The sequence below is a fragment of the Gobio gobio genome (assembly GCF_949357685.1).
Source record: "Gobio gobio genome assembly, chromosome: 11".
Lineage (NCBI taxonomy): Eukaryota > Metazoa > Chordata > Actinopteri > Cypriniformes > Gobionidae > Gobio > Gobio gobio.
Window position 1 is genome coordinate 4,223,057 of NC_137104.1, and position 12,500 is coordinate 4,235,556.

At 27.1% G+C, this 12,500-nt stretch overlaps 1 protein-coding gene across 2 annotated transcripts in view; it reads right to left on the reverse strand.

Moving 5' to 3' along the window:
- Positions 1-1,493: 1,493 nt before the first annotated feature.
- Positions 1,494-12,500, reverse strand: part of cap2 (cyclase associated actin cytoskeleton regulatory protein 2) — a 67,640-nt gene continuing 56,633 nt past the window's right edge. Inside the window, exons 7-14 of one of the 2 annotated variants that reach the window (XM_079829174.1) lie at positions 12,420-12,500; positions 7,657-7,728; positions 7,332-7,503; positions 7,085-7,239; positions 4,725-4,848; positions 4,513-4,595; positions 2,005-2,148; positions 1,494-1,926 (exon numbers count right to left, since the gene is read on the reverse strand). The exon at positions 12,420-12,500 is cut by the window's right edge and continues 25 nt beyond it. In XM_079829174.1, coding sequence (XP_079685300.1) covers positions 1,843-1,926; positions 2,005-2,148; positions 4,513-4,595; positions 4,725-4,848; positions 7,085-7,239; positions 7,332-7,503; positions 7,657-7,728; positions 12,420-12,500 — 915 coding nt within the window. In that variant the 3' untranslated portion in view covers positions 1,494-1,842. The remainder of the gene's footprint in view (positions 1,927-2,004; positions 2,149-4,512; positions 4,596-4,724; positions 4,849-7,084; positions 7,240-7,331; positions 7,504-7,656; positions 7,729-12,419) is intronic. The other variant, XM_079829175.1, reaches the window with a different exon arrangement.

Here is a 12,500-nt window from a genome sequence, read left to right on the forward strand (position 1 = left end):
AGAACACAGACCAGAATCACACTCGTAAAATAAAAAGTGATTTGATTGTTATGATTCTTATGATTGTTATCTTGTGAAATAAATGTTTTATTCAGAAGTGAGATGTTAAGAACTGAACTGGGATCTGTGAACGGCAGGACGTGTGACGGTTTCCCTAGAAACACCAGTTGTAGCTAAATATACTGAAATATTGTGTCTATATGACTACACGGAGCCAAGATGTATTTATCATGAGAATTTATGACACCAACACAAAGTACGATATCATCTCAAATTCATTAATAAATTGATTAAAACAATTTTTTTTTTTTTATTTGTCACTATGGGGAAGAAATGGAGTGTTATTTTAATATCATTTAAAAAATATTTTGAATTAGTTTTTATTTTCGTTATTTTCTGTTCTAATTTAAAAAAATTGTAATTTTGCAGTTTTTGTAATTTTTTACTAGGTTTTGTTTTTTGTCTATATAGTTTTATTATTTATTTCAGTTATTTTAGTATACAAAGTAAAACTAATTGAAAACTGCCTTGGACACCCGCTAAAATATATTTATTTATTTAAATGTAAATATAAATATTATTTAAATGTATAATTTTAATAATTATTTTTATTTATTTCAGCAAACTTTTATTTCATGCATCAAATAAAAAAAAAAAAATAAATAAAAAATAAAAAAAATATATATATATTAATGATCATTAAATGATTATTAAAGGTGCCATGCTGTGTAATAAGTTATACATCATGCGTAAAAAATATAATCTAATAATCTATTTTTATTTTATTTATTTGTGTTTTTTTGTAATTTTTTTTTTTAAGTTTTATTTTTTTTTGTCTATATAGTTTTATTATTTATTTCAGTTTTAATTTGAGTTATTTTAGTATATTAATTTAAATTTTAATGGACACCAGCTAAAATATATTATATATTTATGTAAATATAAATATATATAAATAATATTTAAATATTATTCTTATTCTTTATTTAATGACCACACAGCCAGGCTGGTGGAATTTGTAAATATATTTAACATAATATGTATATGTGTGTATATATATATATAACTTTTAGCTAACTTTTATTTCATGCATCACATTTATTTTTATTGAATTTAATGATCATTAAATGATTAATAACGGTGCCATGCTGTGCAATAACTTATATAATACATCATGCGTAAAAATTATTATCTAATAATCTATTTTTACTTTCTTATTGTCTGTTTTCATTAAAATTTTTGTTAAAGTTTTAGTCATTTTCCTGTTTTGTTTTTAAAAAAATTGCAAGTTTTGTTTTTTTGGTCTATTTCGTTTTATTTATTTTAGCTTTAATTTGAGTTTTTTTTATTATATTAAGTTAAACTAAATGAAAATAATAAATCTTACCTTGGCAACTAGCTGAAATATATTATATATATTTTATTATATATATAAATAAAATTAAATTCAGTTAACTTTTGTCTTTATGCATCGAAATGTTTTTTTTTTTATTAATGATTTTAGTTTTCGTTTTGACTTCGTACTTTGAGTTGTTGACGGAAAAATTATCATATACACACATAACAGAGCCATGCTGTGCAATAACATATATAATACATAATGTGTAAAAATTATAATCTAATAATCTATTTTTAACACTCGATTTTATTGCTTAATTTAAGGAGAAATGCATCTAACAGTGTTTCATAATCGGAGTGGGAAAATGGAAATTAAAGTTGTTTGCTCATATTTTGCTCTTAACGTGAATTTTCGGAGCCTAAAACTATAACTCGTATGAATTCTTCCGGTCGAGTCACCATGGCGATACAGTGCATGGAGGATTCTGGGATGGAGGAAAGAGATCAACCAGCAATCTTTGTGGGCTCTGTGAGCAGGCTGGATCCGTCCCAAACCGTTTTAAACTGCTCCGGAACCGGGAACTCCCTCTGGAGAACACAGGAGGATGTTATTCAGACACTGAGGAACAATGAGCAGCTGAACTGATGAAGGGCCGCTGGACTCACGTAATCATCTTCTCCCTCAGGGACCAGGATGTTCATCTCAGAGCTCTTGGCGCTGACTATCTCACAGTCCAGCGAGTCCTTGCTCAGGTACACATGGCATCCTTCAGTCTTGTTAATGGAAATGGTAGGGACTTTCCCCATCACCTGAGATGCCAGAACACAAGCTAAATCACGTGTTGTTCATGTAAGTTGAATTATTAGGAAAATAATGCACACCCAAGATGCGATTAATCTTTTGACAGCCCTAGTATTTAGTTTTAATATTTATGTTTAAATATTATAATGTAATTTATGTTTATCTGTGTAGTCAATCAATGTTGATTATGAAAAGTGAACAGCATGAGTGAGAAAGGACACATCATAAGATGTGCAATGCCAGGACACACGGAGTGGGTCAGACTTGATTTTGACCACTTCATTAAGTTTATTTTGTAGAAAGCCTTTCTTTAAAGTAAATTTCATTTTGTATAAATTGTATCTTTATTTTAATCAATGTTTCATCAGCCAATTGGGGCATTCTGGGTTGAGCGAGCGGAGCTTAATTGGTCAGTATTATTAAATTGCAGATAAAGATTTTGGATAGCTAGGTTGGTGCGGTAGATGTAGGGCCCTACATCATATTCTTACATTGGGCCCAAAATTGCTAGCGGCGCCCCTGTTTGCACCCCACCATAAAGATTTAACCCAGCGATTGGGTTGTTTTAACCCAGCGAATGGGTTGTTTTAATCCAGCGAATGGGTTGTTTTAAGCAAAGATTTAACTCAGCGATTGGGTTGTTTTAACCCAGCGAATGGGTTGTTTTAAGCAAAGATTTAACCCAGCGATTGGGTTGTTTTAACCCAGCGAATGGGTTGTTTTAACCCAGCGATTGGGTTGTTTTAAGCAAAGATTTAACTCAGCGATTGGGTTGTTTTAACCCAGCGATTGGGTTGTTTTAAGCAAAGATTTAACCCAGCGAATGGGTTGTTTTAACCCAGCGATTGGGTTGTTTTAAGCAAAGATTTAACTCAGCGATTGGGTTGTTTTAAGCAAAGATTTAACCCAGCGAATGGGTTGTTTTAACCCAGCGAATGGGTTGTTTTAACCCAGCGATTGGGTTGTTTTGACCCAGCGATTGGGTTGTTTTAAGCAAAGATTTAACCCAGCGATTGGGTTGTTTTAAGCAAAGATTTAACCCAGCGATTGGGTTGTTTTAAGCAAAGATTTAACCCAGCGATTGGGTTGTTTTAAGCAAAGATTTAACCAAGCGATTGGGTTGTTTTAACCCAGGGAATGGGTTGTTTTAATCCAGCGATTGGGTTGTTTTAAGCAAAGATTTAACCCAGCGATTGGGTTGTTTTAAGCAAAGATTTAACCCAGCGATTGGGTTGTTTTAACCCAGCGAATGGGTTGTTTTAACCCAGCGATTGGGTTGTTTTAAGAAAATATTTAACCCAATCTCTGGGTTGTTTTAAGCAAATGTTTAACCCAATCGCTGGGTTGTTTTAAGCAAAGATTTAATCCAATCTCTGAGTTGTTTTAAGCAAAGATTTAACCCAATCTTTTGGTTGTTTTAAGCAAAGATTTAACCCAATCGCTGGGTTGTTTTAAGCAAAGATTTAACCCAATCTCTGGGTTGTTTTAAGCAAAGATTTAACCCGATCTCTGGGTTGTTTTAAGCAAAGATTTAACCCAGCGATTGGGTTGTTTTAAGCAAAGATTTAACCCAGCGATTGGGTTGTTTTAAGCAAAGATTTAACCCAGCGATTGGGTTGTTTTAAGCAAAGATTTAACCCAATCTCTGGGTTGTTTTAAGCAAAGATTTAACCCGATCTCTGGGTTGTTTTAAGCAAAGATTTAACCCAGCGATTGGGTTGTTTTAAGCAAAGATTTAACCCAGCGATTGGGTTGTTTTAAGCAAATATTTAACCCAATCTCTGGGTTGTTTTAAGCAAAGATTTAACCCAATCTCTGAGTTGTTTTAAGCAAAGATTTAACCCAGCGATTGGGTTGTTTTAAGCAAAGATTTAACCCAATCTCTGAGTTGTTTTAAGCAAAGATTTAACCCAATCTCTGGGTTGTTTTAAGCAAAGATTTAACCCAGCGATTGGGTTGTTTTAAGCAAAGATTTAACCCAATCTCTGGGTTGTTTTAAGCAAAGATTTAACCCAATCTCTTAGTTGTTTTAAGCAAAGATTTAACCCAGCGATTGGGTTGTTTTAAGCAAATATTTAACCCAATCTCTGAGTTGTTTTAAGCAAAGATTTAACCCAATCTCTGGGTTGTTTTAAGCAAAGATTTAACCCAATCTCTGAGTTGTTTTAAGCAAAGATTTAACCCAATCTCTGGGTTGTTTTAAGCAAAGATTTAACCCAATCTCTGGGTTGTTTTAAGCAAAGATTTAACCCAATCTCTGGGTTGTTTTAAGCAAAGATTTAACCTGATCTCTGGGTTGTTTTAAGCAAAGATTTAACCCGATCTCTGGGTTGTTTTAAGCAAAGATTTAACCCGATCTCTGAAGACAGCACCTGGAGCTGGACGTCTCTGCAGTTGATGACCTCCGCGATGCCCACCGCGCTGTCGAAAACGAGCCCCAGCTTCCTGCAGTTATCTGTGGGGAGACACACATTTACATTTATGCATTTAGCAGACGCTTTTATCCAAAGCGACTTACAGCTTGGGGACACACACATGAGCCCGGGGGAAGACAGCAGCTGGGCTTCAGAGGAGCTCCTCTTACCCACTATGATGGAGTTGACTTTGCCTTTGATCTGGAGCGTGGAGCTGCTACAGCCGAAGACATACACCACCTGTCTGAGCTCCGTCTCCTCTATCAGCAGGTCATGTGACTGATCCTGGTGCTCCTATAGGTCAGAGGCACACAACACATGCTAGCACAGCATACATTACACCTGTTATTCATTCATCTATTCCACTTTCAAACGTATATTTATATCATTTATATAACATGTTTAGGCTCTGCGAAATATCTTTCTATTGAGAAAATGGTTTAATAGCAATGATAAATAATTATGCATTCTTCTAAATATATAATATACTATAACATATCATAATAGTAGTAATAATAACCACTATGCTAACTATAATAATTATTATTAATAATAATAACAACAACCTCTATGCTAATAAATTATAATTAGTATTAATATAATAATTATAGTTAGCATGATTATAACTATTACTACTACTACTACTATTATTATATATAAATAATAATACATAATAATAAAAATAATAGCCACTATGATAACTATAATTATTATTAATATAATATAATAATATTATAGTTAGCATAGTGGTCGTTATTATTACTAATATACTATAATTATTTATTATTATGTTATATTATATTAAATATCAAGAAGAATACATAATAATAATAACCACTATGCTAATTATTATTATTATTATTGTATTGTAATATAGTATAATACCATAGAACTCAATAAATATAATATAATATAGTAATTATTAGTATAATAATTATTATAGTTAGCATTGTGGTTATTATTACTACTACTTTTATTATATATTATGTTATATTATATTATATATCATATTATATATTATATTATATTATATTATATTATATTATATTATATGAATTATATTACATGAAGTGTATTATATTATATTAATTATATTATATTAAGTATATTATATTATGTTATATTATATTATATTATATTATATTATATTATATTATATTATATTATATTATATTATAGTATATTATATTATATTATATTATATTATAGTATATTATATTATATTATATTATATTATATATCATATTAATATTATATTATATTAAATTATATTAATTATATAATATAATATAATATAATATTAATTATATTATATTAAGTATATTATATTATATTATATTATATTATATTATATTATATTATATTATATATCATATTATATATTATATTATATTATATTATATTATATTATATTATATTATATTATATTATATTATATTATATTATATTATATTATATTATATTATATTATATTATATTATATTATATTATATTAAGAAGAATACATAATGGTAATAATAATAACCACTATGCTAACTATTATTATTATAATTATAATATAATAATTATTATTATAGTTAGCATAGTGGTTATCACTACTACTACTATTATACATTATGTTATATTATACTATATTAAGAAGAATACATAATAATAATAATAATAATAACCACTATGATAACTATTATTATTATCTCTGATATATAATATAATCCACTGAATGTACTACTTAATATGCCAAATTCTGCCTATTATGTTTAAAAAATAACATAATTATGTTAATTATATTATATATATATATATATATATATATATATATATATATATATATATATATATATATATATATATATATATATATATATATATATATATATATATATTATATATATATATATATATATATATATATATATATATTATATTAAGTATATTATATTAAGTATATTAATTATATTATATTAAGTATATTATATTATATTAATTATATTATATTATATTATATTATATTATATTATATTATATTATATTATATATCATATTATATTATATTATATTATATTATATTAATTATATTATATTAAGAAGAATACATAATGTAATAATAATAACCACTATGCTAAATATTATAATTATAATATAATAATGATAATAATTATTATAGTTAGCATAGTGGTTATTACTACTACTACTATTATTATACATTATGTTATATTATACTATATCAAGAAGAATACATGATAATAATAATAATAATAACCACTATGCTAACTATGATTATCAGTACTACTTAATATGCCAAATTCTGCCTATTATGTTTAAAAAATAATATGATATAAACTCTAGTATGCGACGTCACAATCATATTGCATGTTTAATTCAGCGAGCAGTCATTTATCTAATTTGATTTATTTATTTTGGAACTTATTATGGAAATGTATTTAAAAAGGTAATTGTTATCATTGTAAAAAGTGAGTGACTAAATGGCTGTGGATAGTAATGATTTGTCAGTATTTTGAGTGTCCCGTACCACCCTCCACTTCTTGCCCTCCAGCTCCAGCACAGGGGCATGTTTCCGGGCCGGCGGGCACACACTGGGGTCCGGACGTCTGGCTGGAGACTCCTGATGCTTCCTCAGGTGAGCCTTCTTCTGGCTCTTCTGCTCATCGGACACATGCTTTAACCCTGGAGGAAGAACACAGCACCTGATGGACTGCTGATGCGGGACAGTGTGTGTGTGTGTGTGTGTGTGTGTGTGGACTGATGGAGATGCCCACCTTTAGTGATAGCCTCGCCCTGGTTGAGCTGAGCGAACAGAGCTGAGATTTGGGCAGTGCCATCCTCAGGGTTAGGGCTGTCCATGAACACTGGAGGAGGAGGAGGAGGAGGAGGAGGAGGGCATCGACCATCAGATGGAGCGCTCAACAGTGAAGAAGGGGCTATAGGACCCTGTAGAGGACATCAGAGTTAGTCCCCAGTACATATACACACACCTGAATATCTTATGAAGGTACAGCAACTGAGCTGTAACCACATGTTGTTCATTGCAATGGCCAGTAGGAGGAGTATGAGCCAGCGGATTGAGTCTGTGGTGGGGCTGACCTGAATGAATGGATTCAACTCTAAAGATGCCACCTCCATGATAGATGGATGGATAGAATAAACATGGACGTCCTACAGTAATATATAAATAAAGAAAAACATATATATTTTTACATAAACATGGATGTCACACAGTAATAAAGAAATCATTACTATTATTAAAAATAGCATATATATTCATTTATTTATTTTATAAAAAAGTATCTATATTTATTTATTTTTTCCTTCCCCATGAACATGGATGTCATACAGTAATAAATAAATAAAAATATATTTTTTATTAAAACAATTATATATTTATTAATTTATTTGTATTTGTTTTTATTAAATGTATGTATTGTATATTTTTAAAAAAATCCTTCCCCATAAACATGGATGTCATACAGTAATAAAGAAATAAAAATATATTTTTTATTAAAAAAATTATATATTTATTAATTTATTTGTATATACATTTATTAAATGTATGTATTGTATCCATTTTTTATTTTTTTCTCCCCCATAAACATGGATGTCACACAGTAATAAAGAAATTATATATATATATATATATATATATATATATATATATATATATATACACATACATATATATATATTAATTTTTATAAATATTTATTAATTAATTTATTTTATAAAAATAATATATATTTATGTAGTTTTTCCTTCCCAATAAACATGGATGTTATACAGTAATAAAAAAAATATTTAAAAAGTATATATTTATTAATTTATGTATTTTATTAAAAAAGAAACATTTATTTTTTCCTTCCCCATAAACATGGATGTCACACAGTAATAAAGAAAAAAATATACATTTTTAAAATAAAATTTTTATTAAAAATAATATATTTATCAATTTTTATAAATATTTATTAATGTATTTCTTTTATAAAAATAATATATATTTATTTAGTTTTTCCTTCCCAATAAACATGGATGTCATACAGTAATAAAGAAATTAAAAATATATTTTTTATTAAAAAAATTATATATTTATTAATTTATTTTTATATGTATTTATACAAATATATATAATTTTTTTCCTTCCCCATAAACATGGATGTCACACAGTAATAAAGGAAAAATATATAATATATAAATGTTTTAATTTATTTTTATTAAAAATAATATATTTATACATTTTTATAAATATGTATTAATTTATTTCTTTTGTAAAACATATGTATACATGTATATATATATATAATATATATATATATATATATATATATATATATATATATATATATATATATATATATATATATATATATATATATATATATATATATATATATATATATATATATATATATATAATTAAAGGAAAAACTAATATTTTTAAAGGAAAAATAAATACATTTATATTTTTTATAAAATAATAATATATATTTATTTTTCTTTCCCCATAAACATGGATGTCATACAGTAATAGATACAATTTTATATATATATAAAATAAATATTATATACATATATACATACACACACACACACTCACACACACACACACACACACACACACACACACACACACACACACACACACACACACACACACACACACACACACACACACACACACACACACACACACACACACACACACACACACACACACACACACACACACACACACACACACACACATTTTTCCATAAACATGGATGTCATACAGTAATATGGCCAAACTGATGAATCAATGTTTGTCATGATCATAAGGGCTTTTTAATGATGTACGTTTAAATGCAAAAAATTAGTTTGGTATACTAATTTTAATTAGCATTACAGTTTATTAGTACATAAATGTGTATGAACATCTTGACTAAAATGTATAATTATAAATGAGTATGGAATATGGACAATAAGGAACAATGATAATAAAGAGTGACTCTATCTTCGCATATTACACATTTAACATTAAATATCAGTCAAAATAAGCTGTAATGATTTGTGCCTGTTGACCCTCAGTTTCCCTGATGGTCCTGATTTTCACATCTTTCCATGTGTTTCTGGCACAACTGGGCTGATCTGTTCTAACACTGGTGTGTGTTTGGCTGTTGATGGCACACTTAGGCCCGTTTCACAGCGTCAGCACAGCTGCCATTGACAGTTGCACATGCTTAAGCCACTTAAACAACTGTTGCACACTCATCTTTTCCTGTCTTGTGCGAACACACACACTTCTAATCCCAATACTTGTGCTGATGTTCAGTTTAGGCTGGGCAGCTCGACCTCTGACCCTAGAGGTCAATGCCTTGTGAAGAGGTGAAAAGGCAAAGGTGCTTAAACAAACTGTCAGAGGAAGTGGAAAAGCGGGAAAATACAGTAATGGATGTGTGAGGATTTATAATGAAGTCAAAGCAGAGGTCTAATGTGGAATAGACGAGAAGAGAGGTTGAATTACGAGGAGTGTGTGTGAGAGCAGGTGTGTAAGCCAGACACACACTAGGCTTTTGTTGGGGGCATTTCTATGGTAAACCCCCCATGCAAAAGGACCCAGATGACCACCTGTCCGCAGCACACAGTCCTTCACACACACACACACACACACACAGAGCCGGAGGGACAGCTGACACACACACAGCCAGTGACGGCTCTCAGGTTTCTGTCTGACACACACACACACACACACACACACACACTATTTCAACCCATGACAGACAAGATTTAACATCCCCAAAAGTGCCAGAAGTACTGGAGGCGATAACTGTGAATGAGATTATTAGAGAATGTTTTACATGATGTTTCTACTTCAACATCTTATATTTAATTCAGTGCATTCCATTTCTTTGTGAAATTTACAAGTGTAATCTTTAAAAGACATAAAAGTAGAATGAAGCATTTAAGTTATGAAACTAAAACTAAATACAGACTAAATCAAACTTTATAAAACTCTTGTAACCTGATACAACGCTGCATATTATTTTTTTTTACACACACAACTGTTCAAATGTTTGGGGTCAGTAAGATTAAAATAAATAAATAATAACGTTTTTTTTTTAATTATTATTTTTTTTTAATTCAATAAATAAATAAATAAATAACATTATAAATGTCACTTTGGGTCAATTTAATGCATCCTTGCAAAATATAATGATTAATAAAATGATATATATATATATATCATATTTATAACGAAATAGATAAATATATATTATATGTATAAATTAATAAATATATTATATGTATAAATAAATAAATAAATATTATATATATATATATATATATATATATATATATATATATATATATATATATATATATATATATATATATATATATATATATATATATATATATATATATATAATATGTATAAATGAATAAATATATTATATGTATAAATAAATAAATATATTATATTATATGTATAATAAATAAATAAATATATATATATTATGTGTATAAATAAACAAATATATTATATGTATAAATAAATATATTATATTATATGTATAAATAAATAAATATATATTATATGTATAAATAAATAAATGATATATATAAATAAATATTATATGTATAAATAAATAAATATATATATTATATTACATGTATAAATAAATAAATATATTATATTATATGTATAATAAATAAATAAATATATATATATTATGTGTATAAATAAACAAATATATTATATGTATAAATAAATATATTATATTATATATATAAATAAATATATTATATATATTATATGTATAAACAAATAAATGATATATATAAATAAATATTATATGTATAAATAAATAAATATATATATTATATTACATGTATAAATAAATAAATAAATATATATAATATGTATAAATAAATAAATATATATATTATATATATAAAAATAAATAAATATATTATATATATATTATATGTATAAATAAATAAATGATATGAATAAATAAATAAATAAATAAATATATATATATATATATATATATATATATATATATATATATATATATATATATATATATATATATATATATATATATATATATATATATATATAAATAAATAAATAAATAAATATATATTATATGTATAAATAAAAAACTTATATTATATGTAAAAATAAATTAATATATTATACTTACAAATAAATAAGTAAATAAATTAATAAATTAATAAATGATTGACCAAGGATGCATTCAATTGACCAAAAGTGACATTTATAATGTTACAAAAATGTATATTTTAAACAAATGCTGTTTATTTGCTGTTCTTCTTCTATCACCATTTCCTCAATAATCTGACTGTTTTCATCATTAATAATAATCATAAATGTTTGTTGAGCATCAAATCATCAGTGAAGGGTCATGTGACACTGAAGACTGGAGTAATGATGACAAATTCAGCTTTGATCACAGAAATAAATTACACTTTACTATATATTCACACAGAGAACAGTTATTTAAAGTGTAATAATATTTCAAAACTGTTTTTACTGTATTTTTAATCAAATAAATGCAGCCTTGGTGAGCAGAATAAAACGTTTCCCCTATAAACAGGGAAAATTAGCATGCACGATTAAATCAACCAATACCGATAAATATACAATTCTCCAACTAACGGGAAGAGAAGGCGTGCAATAATCGAACTGTACTGATATACACAGCTGGTCATCATCTGCAATGGACCTCTATGATGAAGCATGGAAAATATGCTTTTTCCTCATTCGAAACAGAAACACAATATCTAGCCTGGAAAAGGTCTAGCTCCTCTGGATTGAACAGATTTTGATCTGAAAAGCCACTCACAGTTTTGCTCCAGATGAGGCCGGTGGTGTGATGCTCCCTGATGTAGGTCTGCAGTTCAGTCCAGATGCTCAGATAGGAACG